Source organism: Geotrypetes seraphini, chromosome 15 (assembly GCF_902459505.1).
Source record: "Geotrypetes seraphini chromosome 15, aGeoSer1.1, whole genome shotgun sequence".
Taxonomy (NCBI): domain Eukaryota; kingdom Metazoa; phylum Chordata; class Amphibia; order Gymnophiona; family Dermophiidae; genus Geotrypetes; species Geotrypetes seraphini.
This window is the reverse complement of record NC_047098.1, coordinates 15437397-15463314: the sequence shown is the minus strand read 5'-3', so window position 1 is coordinate 15463314 and position 25918 is coordinate 15437397. Positions and strand designations below refer to the sequence as shown.

The 25918-nt window shown below is 43.0% G+C and overlaps 1 protein-coding gene across 12 annotated transcripts in view; it reads left to right on the top strand.

Annotated features, from left to right (window-relative positions):
* The window catches only part of TP73 (tumor protein p73), a 199988-nt gene that overhangs the window by 148934 nt on the left and 25136 nt on the right, over positions 1-25918 (top strand). For 11 of the 12 annotated variants that reach the window (XM_033921753.1, XM_033921761.1, XM_033921759.1 and 8 more), the window contains 2 exons: positions 13235-13421; positions 19665-19795. In XM_033921753.1, coding sequence (XP_033777644.1) covers positions 13235-13421; positions 19665-19795 — 318 coding nt within the window. The remainder of the gene's footprint in view (positions 1-13234; positions 13422-19664; positions 19796-25918) is intronic. The other variant, XM_033921762.1, reaches the window with a different exon arrangement.

Sequence of the window (25918 nt, the reverse complement as noted above, 5' to 3'; positions counted from 1 at the left end):
ACTTACCACAGGGATTAAAGCTAAATTACTGGCCCCATTAAATTAAAGGAAAATTAAACTCTAATATAATGGGTTTCTAAATATTTGGAGAGGATCTTGGTTCTATGTGTATGGTGGAAGAGAGCAGGGATACAACCCGGGGGATGGGGGGGTTAGTTCTTGGGTGAGATAGGGGGGGATTTGTTTTTGGCACTGGTTGTTGCTTTGCATATTGTAAAACTTGATGGCCTGTTGTGTTGTATTGCTTTTAGTGTTTCTTGTCATCAATAAAAAATTGTTTCAACATAAATTAAAGTGAAATTAGACAGTATCCACTGAGAATAGGACCTGTGGTGAGTTTATTCCCAGCTGCATTTAGTTCTCTATGATCATGAAATCCTAGCAGTAAAAGTCTAAAACGTGAAATTAATTAAGGATGGCTTTTACGGTTGAGCAACACTTTTCAGTAGAGCCAAAAATTTGTTGGACTTAAAATAACTGTCTTGTTAAAGATGGACTCATTTGTAAGTGGACTTTCTCTTTCTGTACTATCCACTACAGCAGGGTTGTCCAATGCCGGTCCTTGGAGGCCGCAATCCAGTCGGGTTTTCAGGATTTCCCTAATGAATTTGCAAGAGATCTAGTTGCATGCACTGCTTCCATTGTATGCAAATAGATCTCATGCATATCCATGTGGGAAATCCTGAAAACCCGACCTGGCAAGGGCTGAGGTCGGACACCCCTACACTACAGTTTTGGGATAAGGACAACAGTTAAAATGTGGAGCTATAACCAGGGCGATAGAGAAGCAAAGAAGAAGAATCAAGGCTAGACAGAGTGGATGAGCTAAATGATCTTTATCTGCCATCATTTACTGAGTTAGTGTGTTACTGTCACATGTTTAAAGAGCAGCCCTGGATTAACCATTAAGCAAAATAAGCATGTACTTAGGGCACTAAGGGAAGGTGAGCACCACAGAGCTTTTTCCCTCTAGCAATCATGCCCTTAACTCTTTCACTGTTAATCTGCCACACCCATTACCCAACAATGAATTTCAGTGTTTTTCTGATCATTATAAATATATATGATGTTTTGTTTTATACAATAATGATTTTTCTCAGCATTTACTAAGTCTTAATGTCTTGTAAGTTAAGCAATGGAAGGGCCAGGGAATCCCATTGTTGGGCTGTGCTTAGGGCATCAGTTGGCCTTAATCTAGTCCTGTTGAAGAAGGATAAGCAGCATAAAATCTGTTTTACTCCTTGGGATCTAGCTAAGTACTTGGGACCTGGATTGACCAGTGTTGGAAACAGGATATTGGTCTGTCCCAGTACGACAATTCTTATGCTCTTACGTGAGCCAAGTATAGGACAATCAAGCCATTGTGACATCACTGATGAATTTGTCTTTTAGGCATTGGCTGCCCGTAGCCAAACATTGTGTCATCAAGTGCCGGGTTTTGAAAAGCCATCCGGACACCCGGACATGCCCTCTAAAAAGAGGAAATGTCCGGGTAAATCCGGACTTCTGGTAACCCTTAAAATTCAGAAAATTCAAAATGTAATGTCTAATTTATTGTGTTACTCGCAATGCCCTCCATAGATTCTGTTATGATCTAATGTATTTTCTTTTCTCGCTGTAAGTTGGTATAGCGCAATGCACAAATAAAAGATTAGATTAGATTCTGTGCTATTACTAATGATTGGGGGAGTCAATTTAGAGCAGTTTACATGAGGTTCTACCAATGGTGTTATAATAAATGAGATTCTGTAATTGTGCTATAATACAGACATGTTTCGGTGAGTGTTTTGAGAGATCAATACAGTTGGGTTTTTTTTTTGTTTGTGTTTTTGACTGAGCACAGTAGAGAATACTCTCCACCTAACATATATATATATACCCTATCTCCATTCTATATGTACATTAAATTCATCCTATGTATACGCTCATCTTGAGCATCTATACCCTAGTACAAACATCCTATGTATATACACACTATGTAAAATCTAAATCTTATTTATGTGCATAATGCCAGTGTCATGGTCTGTGTTCTTCCTAAATTTATACATATCCAGATACTTCTACTTATCTGCATATTCTGGGTGTCTAGGGGTATCATGGAAGTAAAACCCGGAGGTCTCGATCCATCCTTCTTTTTCTGGAGCCATAAGGTAACCCTAATTCCACATCTCTAATGACATGCACCCCTGTCTGCTGACACTGACTAAGGCACAAAACCCCAAATGTTCTATGCGTGCATGCAAGCAACAGTGAGTCTTTATTCTCTTAAAAATGGCATGAGGAGGAATAATAATAATAATAACTTTATTCTTTTATACCACCATAACCAAAAGTTCTAGGCGGTTTACACTAAAAAGAGCTGTATAATCAGCGAAATACAATAATACAGTAAAAAAATACAAATATTTGTAAAATAGAATTTCAATAATAAAACTCACTAAGTAATAAACTTATCGAACAAAGTGGTCTTAATTAATTTCCGAAAACAGCAATAGGATAACATAGCTATAACAAGTCCAATTAAAAATATGCGATGTGACTAATATATTGACTTCACATGCCAACAATAGTCAAAAAACCCCTTTAGACTGATGAGATGTAACAAAAATACCTGTGTTACAAAGGATAATTAATAATGTACTTTTCCATAAGCAATTATTTCATTCTGTTGCTGCAGGCTGTATTATCTGCTTAAGTCAAAATGAAACAATCATTGGGTGATTGGGTGGATTTAAAGAATTTGCAGAAAGTATTTGGGATTTGATGTCTTTTTTTTTTTCCTTTTTATGACAACCATTTTCCACTTGGAAAATTGTCCCCATGATGGGAGAAAAACTTTTCTTTTTTCTAAATGTCTGATCAATTAGATTTCTGTACAGTACTCCCCCGATATTTGCGGGGGTTCTGTTCCAGGAACCCCCGCGAATCTTAAAAAACCGCGAATACAGTTTTTCATGGTGGAGACTGGAGAGGATAGCAGGAGAGGCAGGAGAGAGCAGCCGGAGCGCTGGCGAGTGCAGGAAATCACTCGCGGTATGCTCCGACCGCCTCTTCCTGCACTAAGTTGGGACTTACCAATCAGGAGCTGCGTGTCGAAGCAGCTCCTGATTGGTGAGGCCCGACATAGTGCAGGAAGAGGCGGTCGGAGCAGACAGCGAGTGATTTCCTGCACTCGCCGGCGCTCTGGCTGCTCTCTCCTGCCTCTCCCGCTGCCCTCTCCTTGTCGGTGGTTCGCAGTCGGAAAATACCACGAATGACCGGGACCACGAACCGCTAACCGCGAACGACCGGGGGAACACTATATATCATATTATTCCTGTATTTTGTCATAGCATAATCTTTTGTTAACCGCATTGAACTTACAGCTCTGCGGTCTAGAAATCTGCTATTGTGTTATGTTATGTACAGGGTAGGGCTACCATATTTGCTAAGTACAAAAAAGAGGATACCTGACCCATCTTGCCCCACCCCTCTGTTCCACTCACAGTGCCCTGCCCCACCCCTGTCTCCTGCTAGTCTTGCACCTAAACTGCTCCTCAACTTCCTACACAGCTCAAGTATTTGCAGAGCCCGATCGTGGTACAGGGGAAGAAGACCAGTTTCAGGCAGTGCTGCGGTATGACAAAAAAACAAACTTTGCGAGGTTTGAAATCCCAGGTGCCAGGATGCAATTTCCAGGTGCCATGGGGAACTAGCACTCGGGATTAGTCAAGTGCTGTGCTAACAGCTCTTACCATATCCTCCAATAGTGAATTCCAGAGCTTAACTTTGCATTCATTGGGGAAAAAAAATACTTTTCCCTATTTGCACTACCACTGAGGGTCATTCATTGTATGAGCCTATGCTGTCTTTATAAAACAGATATAAAATTAGCTCCCATGAAGGCAGAGATTTAAATATTTTGGGGCCTATAGAATGCTGGGGGATTTCAAGGGTCATAACACCACCTTAAGTCAACATTGTTTCTCTCTGTTTCTAATACAATAGAGTCTTAGGGACCAACCGGTTGTCAGATAACAAGAAAACCAATGGTAATTCCTCAACCAATGCATAAACAAAGGCAGTAAAAGTAGGATCCTAGGTCCAAGACAAAGTGCGTCAGGTGTGAAACTTCCCTCTGTGTTCTGCCATAAAATGGAAAGAGAAGTCGCGCTTCATACTGGCAATGCGATGATGTCATTGGGGATCTACCGGCTATGCCGTAGGGTCAGATTAGCAGAGGTTAGATAATCGAGACTGTCCTATAGCTCTGTGTCACTAGAACCTCTTATTGTCTGTGTGTCCTTGTTACCAATGATTCTCATCCCATTCCGCGGGACACACCTGGTCAGTCAAGTTTTCAGGATACCCACCATGAATATGCATAAGTATCTTATTTATATTCATGAAAACCTGACTGCGTAGATGTGTCCCAACAACTCTGAATTGGGCTATAAGCTCCCCAAAGTAGGAATTGTCAGTTCTCTGTATTTGTACAGTGCTATGTACATCTTGTGGTGCCACGTTAAATAACAGCAGCCAGCAGTAGAAGCCAAGGCTCTTGGTGGAAACTAAGCTAGCAAGTCATTGAGAAGGAAAAAATCTTGTAGTAAATCTCCTTTTATGGTTGGCATTGTTCATCGGAACACTACAGACCTAGAAGGGGCTTTTCATATTTTGATTGTCAGCCACAGTCCAATCTAACTTGACTTGTTGAAACACATCCGTGTCAAGAACTTACTGGTGCGTGTTCACTTATTTAACTTCAGGTGAATTTTTGGGATCCTTTAAGAGTCAGAACCTCTGTTCCAGCATGTTGGTTTTTAGTGTCCAATAATCTCACCCCCCCCCTTCTCCTCTACCCTTTCCCCCGAAAACACATCGAACACAATTCTGAGGATGACTTTACCTAAAATTATTCTTGATGAGAAGTCAGGAAAGAGCTCACTCTCTTAAAAATCTGTTAAGAATTGGAAGTCAAGTTGAGGTAAGTTTGAAGTAACCATGTTACATTTTGGACCCTGCACTTAACATTCAAAATAGGGACACATCAAACACCCTGGGTCTGAGATTATTTGACACACAATCGCACTTGTAAAGGTAATTTGTTCAGTTACCTAGTTTAGGAGATCACTTTTCTGTTACTGATTAGAAATGACAATATTCTGTTCAATGCAGGCTTGAAAAGCAGCAGTGACTGGAATGCTTTGGGCTGCATTAAACACAGACTCTACAGTAGAGAATGATATAAGAACATAAGACTTGCCGCTGCTGAGTCAGACTAGTGGTCCATCGAGCCCAGCAGTCCGCTCACACGGCGGCCCTTAGGTCAAAGACCAGTGCCCTATTTGAGTATAGCCTTACCTGCGAACATTCGGGTTCAGCAGGATCTTATCTAACCCTTTCTTGAATCCCTGGAGGGTGTTTTCCCCTATAACAGCCTCTGGAAGAGCGTTCCAGATTTCTACCACTCTCTGGGTGAAGAAGAACTTCCTTATGTTTGTACGGAATCTATCAATTTTAGAGAGTGCCCTCTCGTTCTCCCTACCTTGGAGAGGGTGAATAATCTCTCTTTCTCTACTAAGTCAATTCTCTTCAATATCTTGAATGTTTCGATCTTGTCCCCTCTTAGTCTCCTGTTCTCAAGGGAGAAGAGGCCCAGTTTCTCTAGCCTCTCATTTGACCCCCGTCCCCGCAGGAACTCAATTTCCTCGTCCTGTCACCATGAGTTTTGTTGCTGTCCCTGTCCCTGCCCCATTCCTGTAAGCTCTGCCTTAACCGCACAAGCCTTGAACACAAGATTTTTAAGTGTTTGAGGCTTGTGCAGATGAGGCGGAGCTTAGGCATTGGTGGAATAAGGCCAAATGGGATAAACACGTGGGATCTATTCACAGAGAAAGGTAGGGGAGGGTCATTGGGGTGGGCAGACTAGATGGGCCGTGGCCCTTATCTGCCGTCTATTTCTATGTTTCTATGTTTCTAAGGTCCAGATGTCTGTCTCCTATTCATTTTTAAAATATTACTCTGTGTAACTTCATGGAGTGTCCCTAGTCTTTGGGGTTTTTTTTAATTTATAGAACTTATTATTTTCCAAATCAAGAATAATACACTGACTTGATATGGATCAGCAAAAACAAAGAAACAAACTTCTAGAAGTTAAACAGATCTCAACTATTTTGCCCACAATAAATAGCAGGGTCAAGAAGAAATAAATATGGAGAAAAGCCAAAGGTAAATTAGAGAAGCAGCAAGACTCATCTTTAACCTACAACCAGTACGTGCAATATTGTGGTAAGCTATTCATTATTAGTTACTAGCTGATGCCCCGGCGTTGCACGGGTATTTAATTATAGCAATAACACTGTAAATGGATTCAAATAAAGATACTTTATAGTGGTGAATGAATGCAAGTCTCACTGGAATTAGCAATCTCTTAAACTGAAAAGGAAGATCTGTTGGAATAAGTGGCAGCCAAAAGTTTCAGTATTGATTTAAACAACTCAATATGTGGAAACTCAGGTTGAAAAGAAACTCCATGCAGTTTTTTCCCGGTTCAGAATGGAACCTGTGTGCCTAGTTCAGCATATGTGAGTACTCAAGTAATGTAATAACATTATGAACTGGGGTGCATGAAGGAAACAGTTACAAACACAGTTAGAACATACAAACTCTATATGTATGGTGTCCGTGGTAGAATAGAAAAGATGTCCCTAGTGGTTATAGTGTCATATAAAGTGTTTTATAGTTGGAATTACTGTGAGAATGGCAGCTTTTTACATCCTTTCCATTGACATGAATGGATGAAATAAGATTTTCTGTTTGTAGCTCCGCCCACGTGTGCAGGTGGGCCGCGAGACCCCCAGAACATATCACCCCAGGTAGTGAGGGATCTGCATACCAAGTTTCGTTCAAATCGGTCAAGCCGGTTTTGATTTACTGTGAGAATGGCAGCTGTTAACATTTTTTCCATTGACATGAATGGGTGAAATCTGATTTTCTGTTTGTAGCTCTGCCCACGTGTGCAGGTGGGCCGCGAGACCCCCAGAACATATCACCCCAGGTAGTGAGGGATCTGCATACCAAGTTTCGTTCAAATCGGTCAAGCCGTTTTTGAATTACAGTGAGAATGGCAGCTTTTTACATTTTTTCCATTGACATGAATGGGTGAAATCAGATGTTCTGTTTGTAGCTCCGCCCACGTGTGCAGGTGGGCCGCGAGACCCCCAGAACATATCACCCCAGGTAGTTGGAATTACTGTGAGAATGGCAGCTTTTTACATTTTTTCCATTGACATGAATGGGTGAAATCTGATTATCTGTTTGTAGCTCCGCCCATGTGTGCAGGTGGGCCGCGAGACCCCCAGAACATATCACCCCAGGTAGTGAGGGATCTGCATACCAAGTTTCGTTCAAATCGGTCAAGCCGTTTTTGAATTACTGTGAGAATGGCAGCTTTTTACATTTTTTCCATTGACATGAATGGGTGAAATCTGATTTTATGTTTGTAGCTCCGCCCACGTGTTCAGGTGGGCCGCGAGACCCCCAGAACATATCATCCCAGGTAGTGAGGGATCTGCATACCAAGTTTCGTTCAAATCGGTCAAGCCGTTTTTGCGTGATCGCGGCACATACACACATACACACACACATACATACACACATACATACCTCCGATTTTATATATATAGATAACAACCAAACCTTCTTTTGCCACAATAAATTCAAGTAGTTGTTTAAAAAAGGCTAAAAAAAAAAGAAGAAAATTCTTATTTTGTTATGAGATATAATACTTTGCTGGAAAATGTAAATTGTAAAGTGATGCATGTCGGTAACAAAAATCTCATGCACGAATACATGTCCGGTGCGGTACTAGGAGAGACCTCCCAGGAAAGAGACTTGGGAGTTCTGATCGACAGGTCAATGAAGCTGTCCACACAATGTGCGGCGGTGGAAAAAGGGCAAATAGAATGCTAGGAATGATAAAGAAGGGGATCACGAACAGATCGGAGAAGGTTATCATGCTGCTGTACCGGGCCATGGTGCACCCTCACCTGGATTACTGCGTACAGCACTGGTCGCTCTACATGAAGAAGGACTCGGTACTATTCGAAAGGGTTCAGAGAAGAGTGACTAAGATGGTTAAGGGGGGTGGATGAGCTGCTGTACAGCGAAAGATTAGAGAAACTGGGCCTCTTCTCCCTCGAACAGAGGAGATTGAGAGGGGACATGATTGAAACATTCAAGGTACTGAAGGGGATAGACTTAGTAGATAAGGACAGGTTGTTCACCCTATCCAAAGAAGAGAGAACGAGAGGGCACTCTCTAAAATTGAAAGGGGATAGATTCCGTACGAACATAAGGAAGTTCTTCTTCACCCAGAGAATGGTGGAAAACTGGAACGCTCTTCCAGAGTCTGTCATAGGGGAAAACACCCTCCAGGGATTCAAGACAAAGTTAGACAAGTTCCTGCTGAACAAGGACGTACGCTGATAGGGCTAGTCTCAGTTAGGTGCTGGTCTTTGACCAAAGGGCCGCCGCATGAGCGGACTGCTGGGCATGATGGACCACAGGTCTGACCCAGCAGTGGCAATTCTTATGTTCTTAATGTACCACCTAAGGCTTAGGGCCAAGAATTCTTTCCTTCGCCTTGGTGACTTTTTTTTTTTTTTTTTTTAATATTTTTTATTCTTTTTTTAAATTCTTACATCAAGTGAAATATATGTAATACATTCAATTATGAAAAAACATTTGAAATTATTATTAAATGTTCTTACAATGTGAATTAAATAAATCCTTTATCAGAATTTTATATCATATTAATATTACAATAGTTTTCTCTCCCTACCCCTTTTATATGTTCTATACTTGTGTTATTATATCTGATCAGTAGAATAATTTGTCAATGGTCCCCATATTTTATTAAATTTTTTAATATAACCTTATTGTAATGCCAATATTTTTTCCATTTTATATATATGACAAATTGAATTCAACCAAAAATTGTAATTCAATTTAGTGTAATCCTTCCACTTGGTGACTTTTGAGAAATATCAGGAAAAATACGAATAGTAGAGCCAAGGAACTGTTCATTAATATGCCGAAAATAAAGGCGAAGAATATAATCCATATCATTTTGTGAGAGCACAATATTTGAATATTAAAAGAGATCCAGCAGTTTCAACTCCAAATGAGACTCCGAGAGAGAATTTAGTGGACATAAATTTGTCAGAATTTTGGGAGAGTTCCTTAGAAGTCATTACAGATAGGACAACCCTATTGATAACCTTTGCCTTGGAAAATGATAGGGATTTTATTCTTTGCACTTAAAATCAATTCTGTCTCACTGTGCCATATGCCTAGAATAAACTGCCCAAATCCCTGCGACGGGCTTTGTCTCTGGCGGTGTTAAAGTCCAAGTTAAAAGCCCACCACTTCGAGACTGCTTTCAACTTCTCACCTTGGGTTCTGCTTCCCCAACCCTATATGTCATGTCTGTCTGTCCAAGTTAGATTGTAAGCTCTAGCGAGCAGGGACCGTCTTTAATGTCAAAATGTACAGCGCTACTGAAGTGATAACCAGTAGTAGTAACAGTAGTAATTCATGTTTGCTTGTTCTGCTCCACTCATGTCCCCTCTCAACCATCTCTTCTCCAAGCTGAAGGCCCTAACCTCTTAAGCCTTTCTTCATATGAAAGCACCTTAATCATTTTAGCCACTCTTCGTTGAACTTTTTATAATTCCACTATATCATTTTTGAGATAACAGCGACCAGAATTGCACACAAAACTCAAGGCTCAGCCTCAGACAGAAGAGCTGACCAAGATTAGGATCTGACCTATACACATTCATCTTATCTACATTCTAGGTTTTTAAGGATTGTTGTTGTTGTTGGGGGGGGGGGGGTTTGGTTGGTGTAGTATTAATTGAAACCCCAAAAATCCTAGCTAGACCCTTGTGTTAGCTCCCTCTAAGGTAGGGGTGTCAAAGTCCCTCCTCGAGGGCCGCAATCCAATCGGGTTTTCAGGATTTCCCCAATGAACACGCATGAGATCTATTTGCATGCACTGCTTTCATTGTATGCTAATAGATCTCATGCGTGTTCATTGGGGAAATCCTGAAAACCCGACTGGATTGCGGCCCTCGAGGAGGGACTTTGACACCCCCTGCTCTAAGGTATACAGTAAGCTGCTGGCTGCATTCCTATCAATATCGTGGTTTCAGTCGCAAGGGGCAGACAGGCCCCCCTGGAGTCCTGCCCATCACAACTGAAACTGTGATATTGTTGCACATCCTGATGGTAGGAACAGGGTTGATGGACTCCCAGGCACCTTAGAGGGAATGTTGCCAAAGACGCTCCCTTTGCAGACAGATAATAATATTTAGCTTTATATAGGTGGCAGGAAATTAGCCTTGTCAATCAAAGCTTCGGTGGATGAAGAGTGATCAGCTTGGTGGGAGTGGTTCTGTCGTTACTCGGCACGTAATATGGCAGAAGCTTACCTCTGGCACGGTTACTGTTTGTTTTAACTAAATCTCCTCTTGTGAAAACTCTTTTTGTCTTTCTTGATACTGTAACCATGTCTGTGAGTACAGACGGATTCAGACCATAGCACCAGTTGACGCTTACTTCCACCTCCCTACTTACAGTAATTGAACTGCAAAGGTATCCTTGATTGTAGTGAAGCAGGTAGAACGTACATAGTGGTTATACAAAAAGCTTTCCCAAAGAAACATGATGACAGATAAAGGCCAAATGGCCCATCCAGTTTGCCCATCCACAGCAACCGCTATCTCTTCCTCTCTCCAAGAGATCCCACATGCCTATCCCACACTTTCTTGAATTCAGGCACAGTCTCTGACTCCATTACCTCTTTCGGGAGACCGTTCCATGCATCTACCACCCTTTCTGTAAAAAAAGTATTTCCTCAGATTACTCCGGAGCCTATCACCTCTCAACTTCATCCTATGCCAGGGGTCTCAAAGTCCCTCCTTGAGGGCCAGAATCCAGTAGGGTTTTCAGGATTTCCCCAATAAATATCCATTGAAAGCAATGCATATTCATGCATATTCATTGGGGAAATCCTGAAAACCCGACTGGATTGCGGCCCTCGAGGAGGGACTTTGAGACCCCTGTCCTATGCCCTCTCATTGCAGAGTTTCCTTTCAAATGAAAGAGACTCGACTCAGGCGCATTTATATTATGTAGGTATTTAAACATCTCTATCATATCTCCCCCTCTCCCGCCTTTCCTCCAAAGTATAGAGATTAAGATCTTTAAGTCTGTCCCCATACGCCTTATGATTTTAGTAGCCTTCCTCTGGAACGACTCCATCCTTTTTATACCTTTTTAAAGGTGTGACCTCCAGAATTGTACACAATATTCTAAATGAGGTCTCACCAGAGTTTTATACAGGGGCATCAATACCTCCTTTTTCCTACTAGCCATACATCTTCCTATGCACCCTAGTTTCCTTCTAGCTTTCGCCATCTCCTTTTCAACCTGTTTGGCCCTTAAGATCATCACATACAATCACACCCAAGTCCAGAAATGAGGTGGGTACAGCGAGGATTATGAGGGCAAGTCTATAACTGTGTGCCTAAATATATTGGCCCATATTCTATAAGGGAAAATGGGCATCAGTGGCATAGTAAGGGAGGCCAGGGGCAGACTGTCCCAGGCCCCGTCTTGGCAGGGGCGCTGGCACTTCTCCTCCTCTCTGCTCCCCACCCCCCATCCTTCTTGAAATCTTTGCCAGCAGTAGCAAGCAGCATCTCCAACCTGCTGCTTACATTGGCTCAGTTTTCCTTCTGATGTCACTTCTTATCACGGGACCAGAAAGTGACATCAGAAGGAGAGTTCAGGCTGACGCAAGCGGTAGGTTGGAGATGCTGTTCGCTGCTGCCAGTGAAGATTTCAAGAGTTATGTGGGGGAGGCCTGCACCGCGGGGCAGGAGCAGGGAGGGGGTTGAGTACAGCGGGGAGGGAGCACATGGTTCGGTGATGCCAGGTGCCACCACCCTCCTTCCCTCGCTATGCCGCTGGTGGGCATTTGCTTTCTTTCACAGAATACAAGCTTGACAAGGAATGACAAGTGAGTTGATTGAACAGTTTAGTGTCATCTGCAAATTTTTTTAAGTTGTTAAAAATGCATGCAGATTGTGGAAAAACTGCAGGAAGACCTTAGGAAATTGGAAGACTGGGCGTCCAAATGGCAGATGAAATTTAATGTGGACAAATGCAAAGTGATGTACTCTGGAAAGAATAATCCAAATTGTAGTTAACAGATGCTATGGGGATGCCTTGGGGGTCAGCACCCAAGAAAAAAGATCTAGGTGTCAACGTAGACAATGCGCTGAAACCTTCCACCCAGTGTGTGGCGGTGGCCAAAAAAGCAAACAGGATGCTAGGAATTATTTGAAAAGGGATTGGAGGCGGGACTGAAGTGTAACGGAGCGGGGATGGGTGGAACTGGGTGGGCTTGGGGATGCCAGCCTGTGCTAAAAACCTCTTGCGTGGTTTTGTAAAGGGAGGGTATTGTTGAAGATTGTGGTTTTTATGTTTTTATTGTATCTTTAAAATTTGATTTTTGTGTTATGTGTTATTTTTGTGTTATGTGTTTGGAAAACTATGGGTTATTGAATTTATTTAATATTTACTTTTATCTGTAGTGTTTTATAGTGGTTTTACTTCTATATTCTCAAATCTATATCTAGAGAGATGAATGTAAAATATTGGGACTCAGATTGGGTCCTGGCTTATGTTATTTGGTCCATCGTAAATATGACGTGGTCCGTACTGAGCGAATTGGCTGCCCCAACTCGGAAACAGCCCCAACGGAAACAGCCGCCTCATCCAAGCAACCTCAACCAGACAAAGAAAAACACACTCCCCATTCACACCTCCCCGCTCAAAGAAGTAAAACGGACAAAACAATACGATGGCTTCCTAGCCGTTCAAGTCGCAAAACTAGATAACCAAATCTCCAATCTACTGATAACCACCCCAGACTACAAGATTTTCAGAAAAGAAATATAAACTATACTCTTCAAGAAATTCCTGAAACAGTCCTAACTTCACCTACTCTTAACAACTCTAGAAATGACAAATGATCTACTCTTTACAACTCTAGAAATGACATTTGTTCTTCCATTGTAAGCCCCATTTATAAATCTTTTGTAATCCGCCTTGAACCGCAAGGTAATGGCGGAATAGAAATCTCTAATGTAATGTAATGTAATCATCTATTCTTGTTTAGTATTCGCCGTTGCTGAAGAAGCTGTACTGTCAGATTGCAAAGACATGCCCCATTCAGATCAAGCTGTCCACACCACCACCTCCAGGCACGGGGATACGAGCTATGCCTGTCTACAAGAAAGCAGAGCATGTGACAGAAGTGGTGAAACGCTGCCCAAATCATGAGCTGGGACGGGACTTCAATGATGGTAAGAGCTGGCATTCTGCCTCAAGTGCACTTGGCACGTACCTGCTATACTGTATACAGGAGGACGAACTGGGTCTGCTGTCACAGGACGGCCACATCTAATCCTGGCGTTACTCAACCACAAGCACAGACTTGCAGCCCTGCTCTTCCGTAAGGGTATCAGAAGTGCTAGGTCCATGGATGCGGCAGGGAAAAAAAATCATCCTTTTGCTGAAGAAAAGCCCAGCTAGTTGGTTGGTCTGAGGGCATCTTTCCAACTGCATGTATTGCTAAAGTCTGTGGATATCTTTTACTAGGGTTACTAGACGTCCGGATTTATCTGGACATGTCCACGTTTTAGAGGACATGTCTGGGCGTCCGGATGGCTTTTCAAAACCCGGCACTTTGTCCGGGTTTTGAAAAGCTTCCAGCTTGGGACCACATCGGGAGGGCATCTGTGCATGCACGGAAGAAGTGTGGTGACATCACGCTCATGCGTGCATGTGTGTGACATCATTGAGTCACACCTGCGCATGTACAGATGCGCTCCCGACGCAGCTGTAAGCACGAGAACAGGTTGAGGGACGGGGATGGGGTGGAATGAGGTGAGGCCATGGGTCCGGATTTTACAATAGTAAAATCTGGTCACCCTATCTTTTACCCTTCAGATTTTACAACAATGGAAAATTTATGGGGGAAGTTATCTGTGTGGGCTGCTGTTAAGACAGGTTATTTTACCACAAGTTGGTTTATACCGTACTTCCCCGAAATTTGCGGGGGTTCCGTTCTAGGAACCCCCACGAATTTTTTTAAAAAAACCCACAAATGCGTTTTTTTGCCTGTCAAGAAGTAGGGGAGGCAGGAGAGGGCAGCTGGGGTGGGAAAAAAAATCACTCGTGGCCTGCTCCGACCGCCTCTTCCTGTAGTAAAGTTAGGCTACATCAATCAGGAGCTGCTTTGACATGCAGCTCCTGATTGGTGCAGCCCAACTTTACTACAGGTAGAGGCGGTCGGAGCAGGCCACGAATGAGCAAGTCCATGATTCATGAACCATGAATTCACGGGGGAACACTGTATTAAATAAATAAAATAAATTAGTACAGGGTCCCATTTTATGCATTGAGACCTTGTGCTAATATAATCCGACTCATGATACCTCAGGTTGATAACTTCTTACTCCGGAAAAGTATGTGCACCAGTCTATACCTATTACTTGTGTGGGGTTTTTTTCTGTGATATTTGCCTGTATACTTTTAGAAGTCTTAAAGTATATCCATCCCAACCCCACTCCCAGGAATACTTCTCAGATATGCATATACATTTCTGTGTGCACGTACATATAACTTTATATATGTGATGGGCAGTTTTCAAAAACTAATACCCTGTGTCGTGCACAGCAGTGCCTTTGAAAAAAATTGCTCTTTTAATATCTGATACCTCCCTGGCTTGAGTTTTCCAGAGAGACGTCCCGAACATCTTCCTCATGTGCCCTGTTTTTCTTCTTTTTTATCTATTTAATTTCCACATTTTTTGCTTTCCTCTTTAGGATTGCCAGATGACATGAGTTACCTGGAAAAGGCCAATCCAGTCTTGGCTTTTGCCCCATTGCACCCTGGGAACGATAGTTCCATTTCTTTCCCTCCTCCTCCTTTCCCCGGTTCCTGCTCTGCCTTTAGAGTTGGGAGGAATGTCTTTGGTTTGAAATGCCAGCTACACTGCTACGGTAGCTGTGTTCTTTCCGGGAAGCAGATCTCCCAGACAGCACTGAGCTCATAGCTTGGCTCTGTTGCAGGAAACTGATCTGTGAATTTTTGCTAGATGTGATGACTAGCCAGTACCACTGACCTCATTTATATACCATGTGTGCTGTCACTGCCCTATTCAGAGCTACTTGGCTAGGAAGTTTCATTGGCACATGCAAAGCCAAAGGAAATTCCACCAGCTCATTCCATACATGAACTAACATTTCTCTGTTACAAAAAAAGGGCAGAAGCACGGAAAGAAAGGCGCAGGAACAATAAATAAATAAGTACTTGAATATCTTATTTATTCTGCCAATTCAGATATGGGTTCGATTGTTAAAGGATTTATACATCTAACTTTGGGGGCCTTAAATAGGCAATGCTAACTGGGGAACTCTATAAAGGATGCCTAAGGTAGGCACTAATAAGGTACCCAATTTTTGGTGTGGAAACGTGTTCTAATGGATGCAAGGCGCCAAAACAGGGCTGAAAGGGCAGATGGGTGTAAAAGTATTCTTACGTACCTAGTTATAAGATAATGTCTAAGAATCTCTTTTAAAAAGCTGTAGTAGCGATTCTCGGCGCGTCAGATGTGATGAAGCTCACAGGAATTGGAGGGGCTTTGGCACATTTTTCGCATGTGTTATAGAGAATGACATGGGGACAGGTACCCACGGTTAGCATTGAGGCAAGGATGAGGGCAGAGCTCATGGGGCGGGGAAGGAGAAGCGGCAGAGCCCACGGGATGGGGACAGGGTGGTGACGGGACAGAGTCTGCGAGGACAGGGACAAACGTCCGTGTGTCTGTCTCTCAAAACTTGGGACTAGTATCAATATGTGAAAACAACACATCTTAGACAATTGGCAACTGAATTCAATGATTTCAAAAGGGTGCGCTTTCCCCTTCCCAGTGCATTCTGAGATGCCATCTTGGTGAGGGCACCAGCACCTCTCCACCCCCACCCCCATGCCACGCTCATGCCCTCTTTTCCCCCCTCAGGTACTTCTTTAAATCTTCACCAGCACGAGCAACTTCTCTAACCTGCTGCTCGCACAGGCCTGGCTCCTCTCTAAAATCATTTCCTAGTCACGGGGCCAGGAAGTGATGTCAGAGGGAATGCAGCAGCAGGCCAGAAAAGTTGCTCACGCTGCCAAATATTTAAAGAGGTACAGGGGGGAAAGGAGGGCACAAATGTAATGTGTGTGGTGGGGGGGAGGAAGCGGCGGGAGGGGGCCTCCTATCCTCGCTACGCCACTGCTCAGGTCCATAGATGTATTGGGTTATTATCTGCAGGCTCACCATTAGCAAAAATATAAAAGTGATCCAAGTGTCCTTTTCCAGTTTCAAACAAAAGCTCCCTTTTACTAAGGCGATTAGTGTGGTCAGACGCAGTAACTGTACCAAAGCCCTTTAAATCCCTGTAGGCTCTGGTGCAGTTGCCATAAGGCACCCACTAACACTGCTTTGTAAAAAGGGGTCAAAGATAACAGAATCTAATTTACAAAGAACTAATAAAGGGTCATGTGTTAAAGTCAGTGTTTCAGTACCTAGACCAGGGGTTGGCAACCTTTTTTCAGCAAAGAGCCAATTTATTCAAAATATTTCACCCTAGATTTACAAAGAGCCGCAAGATGTAGCTTCTCTCCCCTCCAACCTCTCGCAGGTCTCTGTACCTCCCCCTCCCCTCCCAACCCATAGTCAAGGTTCTCTCGTCTCTCTAAGCCCCGACTCTTTAATCTCCCTCCCACCCCCATGATTTACACACACACACACACACACACACACATGGCCTGCCAAGGTACCTGGTGGTCCAGCGGGAGTCTTTGTTGCAGGAGCGCAGCCTTCTCGCTCATGCCTCTTCGTCGCTGCCTTTTAAATTGGCTGCGGCAACCTCTCGTGGCACCATACGAAGAGAAAGGTCATTAGAGAAAGGCATCATGCTTGGCAAGATTGAATGTCATCATGAAATAAAGGCTGGAAGACTGGAAATGTAATGGACAGGAAATGCCACAAGCAGCTGTGAGAGGTTGCGGCAGCTATTTTAGAAAGCAGCCACGAGGAGGCAGGAGCAAGAGGGCCGTGCTCCTACCACAAAGACCACCAGGTACTTTGGTAGGCCCAGGGAGGGATCGTGGGGTGGGGGTGGGGGGTGGGGAGATCAAAGGATCGGGACCTGGAGAGCCGCAGCCACATGTGGCTTGTGAGCTGCAGGTTGCTGACCCCTGACGTAGACCCTTAAAATCATTAAAAAATATATATATATTCCGAAAAGGCTCTCAGATCTACTAAAGAAGAATTTGAGAGGTGAGGAATTTTTGAGATTGTAAGAAGCACTCTTTGGCATGTATAGCTTGACATATGTGGTGAATTTTGGATGATATACAGTCAGATTGTTCTGACCTGAAGCAAAGCTTCCAACTTACCCAGTTCAATGAGGGGAATTTTTTGGCCATTCCTAGATTTCTGACAACTTTATCCTGATGCATTATGGGACCAAGGAAATATGACCATGTTACGCCTCTCCTAAAAAATGCCCACTGGCTCCCAGTGCCCCATAGAATAACATTTAAGTCGGCACAGTTGACCTATAAAATCCGCCAATCAAAACAACCTGCATTTCTCAACAGATTTCTCACTCCTTACGCTCCCCCTAGGTTATTAAGATCGACAGACCATCCTTAAAAATAATTAATACACCAGGAAATTATTTTTCACTGAAAGGGTGGTTGATCGCTGGAATAGTCTTTCACTTCAGGTTATTGAGGCCAGCAGCGTGCCTGATTTTAAGGCCAAATGGGATAGACACGTGGGATCTATTCACAGAGAAAGGTAGGGGAGGGTCATTGGGGTGGGCAGACTAGATGGGCCGTGGCCCTTATCTGCCGTCTATTTCTATGTTTCTATGTTATGTTTCACAGCATGCAGACATTTTCACGGTGACTGCCTCACAAACATGGAATCTTCTACCAGCCTATATTAGAGAAGAGACGACGCCAAAAGATTCAAGGGCTTCCTCAAGAGTTTTCATTTCAGAGATGCCCTCGAGAACTGATCCACTAGACACCTGGGGGTCCTTTTACTAAGTGCACGCTAAACACTAACGCATCCATTAAATCCTACGGACACGCTAGCGTTTAGCGTTTAGTGCATGCTAATATTTAGTATGCGCTAAAAAGGTTAGCGCGCCTTGGTAAAAGGACCCCTTAATCCTTAGGCTGCAGAAGTCACTAGACTGAAATTAGTATCTCGGCCTCCAAGCAGTCGCTTTTTAACCCCTGACCCAATGTGCTAAGCCCTTTTTTCATGTACTTCTTTTCTATAATAATTCTGTAATTCTGTCCCTCCCTTCCTGTACCTTGAGTAAGTCGTGCGGATGCCACTTATTTCATGTTGTTGGTTTACCAATGATTTTATTATGTAAATCGCTTAGAAAGTGCATCAAATTTTTAATTAAAATTTGGTAAACTTACCCCCCTCTTTTACTAAGCTGCGCTAGGCTTTGTAGCGCGCGCGAAACACGCGCTAAACGCTAACGCGTGCATGTTATCCTATGGACGCGTGAGCGGCTAGCGCAGGCGTTGATTTAGTGCGCGCTAAAACGCATAGCACGCCTTAGTAAAAGAGGGCCTTGGTCAACCAACAACACAGTTTTAAATGGCTAAAATCAGGGAGTGCAAATCCCGGGACTGGCTAAAAGGTCTCCCTCCTGGAACTAGGAAACCTGGCAGCTCTGTTTTTGTTTTTACTAATCAATCCCCAGTAATGATATGTATTCTGTTTTTAATCTTCTGTTTTGTGCAAGTGGACGCTGATAATCGATTTTATTGTGCACCGCTTTGAATTTTGGATTAAGCGGTATAATTTTTTTTTTTTAAATAAACCTTGAAGCCTATCCTTTTTTTTTTTTTTTTTTTTTTAATATTTTTTATTCTTTTTTTAAATTCTTACATCAAGTGAAATACATGTAATACATTCAATTATGAAAAAACACTTGAAATTATTATTAAATGTTCTTACAATGTGAATTAAATAAACCCTTTATCAGAATTTTATATCATATTAATATTACAATAGTTTTCCCTCCCTACCCCTTCTATATGTTCTATACATGTGTTATTATATCTGATCAATAGAATAATTTGTCAATGGTCCCCATATTTTATTAAATTTTTTAATATAACCTTGTTGTAATGCCAATACTTTTTCCATTTTATATATATGACAAATTGAATTCCACCAAAAAGTGTAATTCAATTTAGTGTAATCCTTCCAGTTCTGAGTAATTTGCTGTATAGCGACCCCTGTTAAAATTAATAAAAGTTTATTATTGTTAGCTGAAATCGGACTTTGTGTTCTCATTGCCTATCCTAATGTACCTGTTAACAAATCAGCTCTGCCGAAGCTCTTGTTGAACAGTTGGAGCTGTGTTATATTATTTTCAGTGTTTTTGTGTTGCCTTTAATGTCATACTGTTGATCAAAGTCTCATACACGTGTAAAAGGGCCCGTTCTTTGAAATGTAGATTGTGTCTTCTCAGGCCAGGCAGCTCCAGCAAGCCACCTGATCCGTGTGGAGGGCAATAATCTCTCCCAGTATGTGGACGACCCTGTTACCGGGAGGCAAAGTGTGATGGTGCCGTATGAGCCACCGCAGGTATGGGCCTAGGATCTCTTTATTCTGAGGTGTATGGCTGCAGAAAAGGCAGTTACTCCATATTATGTCTGAATATGAACATTTCCGTTATTCTGGATTATAGTGTCAAGTGCTTATGACCTTGAGGGCAAGCTGGAAATGTACCCATTTTCTCTCAATGTATTTATTTACGAAACTTATTCTCTGCCTTTCCTAGAAAGATCCAAGAAACGCAAAAAAAAAAAAAAGAAGCACAATGGGCATCAAGTCCTGAGCAGTCAAATTTCCATTTATTGAAGGACCCGACGCGATCCGTGGATCCGTAGGGTTACCAGACGTCCGGATTTCCCCATCACTTTGTCCGGGAAGGGGCATCCGTGCATGCGCGGATGCTGACTGGGGTGGAACTGGGAGCGGTGCCATAGGTCCAGATTTTCCTTCCTTCCTATGTTTCGGCGTATCCGCCTATGTCAGGGGTCATTCAATGTAGTCCATACAATGATCAATGGAAAGATATCCAAACAGATAACACCAAATATTGACTTGCTGAACAATCAGTATCCAAGGTGTAGCAAAAGTGAAGTTACACCTGCGTATTAACAGCTAATGCTTTCCTTGGATACTGATTGCTGAGAGAATCAATATTTGGTGTTATCTGTTTAGCTATCTTTCCATTGTTCTTTGTATGGATTACCTTGAATGACCCCTGACGCAGACGGATAAGCCAAAACACGGACCGTGTCGGGTCCTTCATTAAATGCTTAGGACCTGAAGGCCCCTTGTGCTTCTTTGTAGTGCTTCTTGGTTGTTCTGTACTTTGACTCCCTCTTTATTTTGACTATCTAGAAAGGTTTGCCAGTCTTGGCATTATGTGCATTGCAAGTTGCAAGTTCCAGTCGGGGAGGCGAGAGCAAGTGTCTATTCAACTATCCCCCTTTAAAATCCTGCCAATATAAGAAGTTTTTTGACAGAATCTTTTCCTTCCAGGCCGCCAAACTAAATATGTGGCTAGGAAAACCTATATTAAAGGCCACTTCCTATTTTGATTTTAGGAAAACTTTAAAGACCTGTCTGTTCGACATGTCTATATCCTAGTACTACAACTGTTTAATTCACTTTTGTTCTTAACTGTTGCATTTCAATTTTAATTGATTCTTCATTGATGTATTTTAATTTTAATTGATTGTTTTTATTATGGCATTTCAATTTTATTGATTGTATGTATTTTTATCTTGTTGTGAACCACTTTGAACCTTTTTTGGTATAGCGGTATACAAAAATAAATTATTATTATTATTATTATAGTGGCTTAAACTGAAATACAGGATTTGTTACAAATTGCTAGTAATGGTTTATCTTTGTGTGCATAATTTAGCACCAAAGTATCTCGTGGGAAACATTATGCCACGTGCTCCGCCTTGCCAACTGCGTTCTATAGCCCATGCGGACTTATATATTCCAACTGTCAAGGAACTGCGATTGCAGCTTTCTAGGGACAGTATAGTCTCCATTATACATTCGTCAGCAGGACAATGTGCAGAATTTTGAAAAATTATTGAAAAAAACACCTTTCTTGTAAAATGAAGTATGGAATTTAAATTTTGTACCTACGTCGGGGTCCTTTGACTAAGGCGCGCGAACCTCTTTAGCGCACGCTAAATTCTAAGGTGCCCATAGAATACAATGGGCGCGTTAGCAAGCTATACGACAAGGCTGCACGCTTTCCCCAGACCTGTTTAACTCATATGCAGAACAAATCTTAAGAGACGCAGGACCGCATTTGTGAAGGAACCTGAGATGTGAGAATTGGTGGAAGACTCATCAACAACCTTCTCTAAGCTGATAATACCATGTTATTGGCTGAAAGTAATGTCAATCTGTAACATCTCATAAGGGACCTGCACACCTTACTATGAAGAAGAAAAGATTCTAACGATTGGTAAAATCAATAATTTCATCCTTGATGCAGAAGCAACAGAAAGAGTAGACAACTTCATCCCGCTTGGATCAATAATAATGAAACAATAAGCAATCAAGAAATTCAGTGACATATTGCTCTTGGCAGAACATCTATGAATACTCTAGAGCAGTGTATTGCAAACTGTGTGCCATGGCACATTACTGTGCCTTCTGAGATTTTAAGTGTGCCGCGGCTCCGGCGCCTGTGTCAGCTGACTTCTACCGGGACAGACTTTGGAACGCTTGTCTTCCAGGACTCCTGCCTTCAATGCATGTCTTCCAGGACTCCTGCCTTTGACATGTGTCTTCCGGGACTCCTGCCTTTGACATGTGTCTTCCGGGACTCCTGCCTTTGACGCATGTCTTCCTGCCTCCTGCCTTCCGGGACTCCTGCCTTTGACGCGTGTCTTCCTGGACTCCTGCCTTTGATGTGTGTCTTCCGGGACTCCTGCCTGTGATGCGTGTCTTCCTGCCTCCTGCCTTCCGGGACTCCTGCCTTCTGACGTGTATCTTCTGGGACTCCTGCCTTTGACGCATGTCTTCATGCCTCCTGCCTTCCGGGACTCCTGCCTTTGACGCGTGTCTTCCTGGACTCCTGCCTTTGATGTGTGTCTTCCGGGACTCCTGCCTTTGATGCGTGTCTTCCTGCCTCCTGCCTTCCGGGACTCCTGCCTTCTGACGTGTGTCTTCTGGGACTCCTGCCTCCTGCCACCGACTTCTCTCCACACTCCCGGACCAGCAGCAGCAGCAGCAGCAGCTCTGTGTGGTTTTAAGTTTGGCACACAGCTGCTGCTAGCAGTAGTTTAGCTGCGGTTTCATCAGCCAGCCTCGGCGCCTTTGCTAGGCCCGAATCAGGCCGGCCTAGCAAAAGACTCTAGGCTGCCTGATGAAACCGCAGCTAAACTACTGCTAGCAGAAGCTGTGTGCCAAAGTTAAAACCACACAATGAGCTGCTGCTAGCTTAGATAGAGGAGAGGTATGCTGGACAGGGAAGAAGGGAAAGGAGAAGGGGTACTGCTGGACAGGGGGAGGAGGGAAGGGAGAAGGGGTACTGCTGGACAGGGGGAGGAGGAAATGGGTACTGCTGGACAGGGGTGAGGTAAAAGGAAGGGAGAAGAAGTGCTGCTGGACCTGGCAGAAAGGGAGGGAAAGGAAAGATGCTACACACTGGAGGGGAGGGTGAGATGGTGCATGGGGAGAGAACATGTTGGGTTGGAGGGTGGAAAGTAGGGATGCCACTTGAGGGAAAAGGCAAAGACAGAGAGAGAAAGCATGCAGGAAGGAGAAAGTGTTGGACTCATGGAGAGGGCGAGATGGATGGGGAGGACAGAAAGGAGGGAAGAAGAAATGTTACATTCTGGGGAAGGAGGAGAGGGCAGAGAGTGAAAAGTTGGACTCATGGAGTGAGAGAGAGAGAGATGTTGGTTGGGGAGGGAAGGAGGACCAGAGGAGAAGCATGCAGGAGGAAGAGAGAAAAAAATGTTGGACTGGTGGAAAGAAAGGAGAAATGTTGGACTGGGAGGGGGGCCAGAAAGGAGGAAGGGAAGGGAGATGTACTGCAGGGGGGCAAAAAGGAGGACGGGAAAGAGAAATGTTACACTGGGTGGGGGGAGGGGGAGGAGAGATGACTAAAGGAAGGGAGAGATATCAGACCAGGGAATAGAAGGGAAGGAGGGGAATCTGGTAGCGCTATAGAAATAATAATAGTAGTAGTAGTAAAGAGAGATGCCAGACGGGGAAGGGGGGAAAAGAAGGAGAGATGTCAGACCACTGGGGGGGGGATGGAGAGAGATTTCAGACCATGGAAATAGGGAGGGAAGGAGAGAGAGATAGGAAGGGAAGACATGGAAAAGTAGATTTTTGAAAAGAAAGCAGAAAAATTGAAATATTGAATGTTAAGTTAATGCCAAAGATGGAGGAAAGGCAGAAAGTGAAGATGGAGAGAAAAAGAGTCAATGGATAAGAAGGCCCTAGAAACATAGTTAGTTTCAAACAATTTTTATTGATGCATACCATATCAAAAACAACATAAGAGTATCACATTACAATTAGTAAAGGGGGTGGGATCTGGGGAAGAGTTTAGGTGGGTCTAGGGTGGAGTTTAGGAGGTCTGTGGTTGGGGGTACTCAGTTGATATTTGTTAGGCTTCCCTGCTGGCACGCCCTACTGGCATTTCATGGCTTGCCTGGAGGGCCTCTGCGCCTACGTGGATGTCAACATGATGATGTCTCACATGCACGTGATGCCATCATGGCGATGTCCGCACACTTCTGGGTGCATCGAGCCGTGGCCATTACCTTTAGTGTGCCCTGGCTCGAAAAAGTTTGAGAGACACTGCTCTAGAGCGATCTTCAAGTACAGAGATGTATGTCAGTATACAAAGATTTGACTTGGCCAAGCCAATAATGTCGTATGATTGTGAAAGCTGGATAATGAAGCAACAAGACAAGAAGAAAACTTGTGTCTTTGACTTCTGGTGCTGGTGAAGGATACTGCATACACTGTGGACTGCCCAAAGAATAACTTGGTCAATATTGGAGATCAAACCTAAGCTTTCTTGGAATTTCAAATGACAAGACTTTGACTTTCATACTTCAGACACACCATACGAAGAGAAAAGTCATTAGAGAAAGGCATCATGCTTGGCAAGATTGAATGTCATCATGAAATAAAGGCTGGAAGACTGGTAATGTAATGGATCAATATAAAAACAACTATGATTGCCTCTCTAACAGCCACCTGACTGAAGACTAAACACAGGTCAGGACAACTATTCACAGAGTCATCATGAGTTGACATTGACGTCATGGCACATAACAATAACTTACAGTCACCCAGACACTCCAAAATCCTTTTGACTGGTTCACGTTTGTATAGGTGAGGTTGTAGTGCCCCCTAGTGTACTGTGAGAAAGTTGCATTTTCAGTACTAATTAGCGAATCAAAATAGAGGAACATATTATACGTTACACCACATGTAAGAAAATCATACATGCCACAAATATACGTTGACTGCCTCCAGTAAGCCTGACACTGCTGCACAGAGTTGGATACTTTAAAGAATTGAGAAAATTGTTTTTCTGATTAGCTGATATTGAGATATGTTACTATCATAGTAATTTGAACACAGACTGAGAAATCTTAGAGCCTTATGATGTTGAAAGAATAGGGAAAATAATTTTATAAGTACATCGATGTGCATCAGCAGTATTATATATCTATGGTGAGGCAAACGCATAATCATTTTTTCAAATAAATAAACATGTGGGGGGGCATTTTCAGTAGGACATCTAAGTATGACTATAGGACATCTAAGTTTGACTTTGGACGTTTCCCGCAAATGCTGACGTTTCCCCAAAAATGCTGAACATCCAAATTATTTTTTTAAATCGTCTAGTTGGACGTCATAGCCACCAGGATGTCCATCTCACGTCCAGCTAGATGTCCATCTCAGGATATCTAACTTTATTCCCCATTTTTAACCACAATACCATCCAAATTGAAAATGTTCACATGAAGCCCATATGAATGTGGGAGGGGCTAGCTTTCTAATATATTGGCCACACAGACATGCCAACAGAACATTGGGGCACATTAGAAGGCACTGCTGTGAATTTCACATAAACAGTGCCAGAAGTATGTCTCACCATAACCCCCTTATAATGTATGGTGAGCCCTCCAAAACTCCCCTAAAATCTACTACACTTCTCCTTCCGTATCCACGGGGGTTAGGTGCAGAGCCGGACCGCGAAGTGTGAAAAACCGCAAATAACTTCTCGGCCGGCTCTGACCCACCTCCGGCTCCCTCCCGCCTTCCTCCCATGCTTTAAATACAAACAAAAATATCCAAAAAATCAAGAAAAGGATGCCCAAAATAAATCACAAAAAATTGCACCCTCCAAAATACAGGACAAGAGAATCACCTTTCCTTACAAAAAGGGAGAAAAGACCTCAGTGTCCTGACAGGAGTGGAAGCGGGTGTGTGATCGCTCAAATCCCTGACGAAGCATCTTGTTGCGAAACAGGGGCCCCTGTTGGATATTTTGGAAGAATGTTTGATTGATAGCTTTTTTCAATAGAGCAGTTTTTCCTGCTTTCTTTACTCCAGGACCACACCTGAATATCAAAGTACTCAGATAAGTGACTTCTATTTTTGACAATTGCTGTTTGAAGAAAAGTAAAAAAA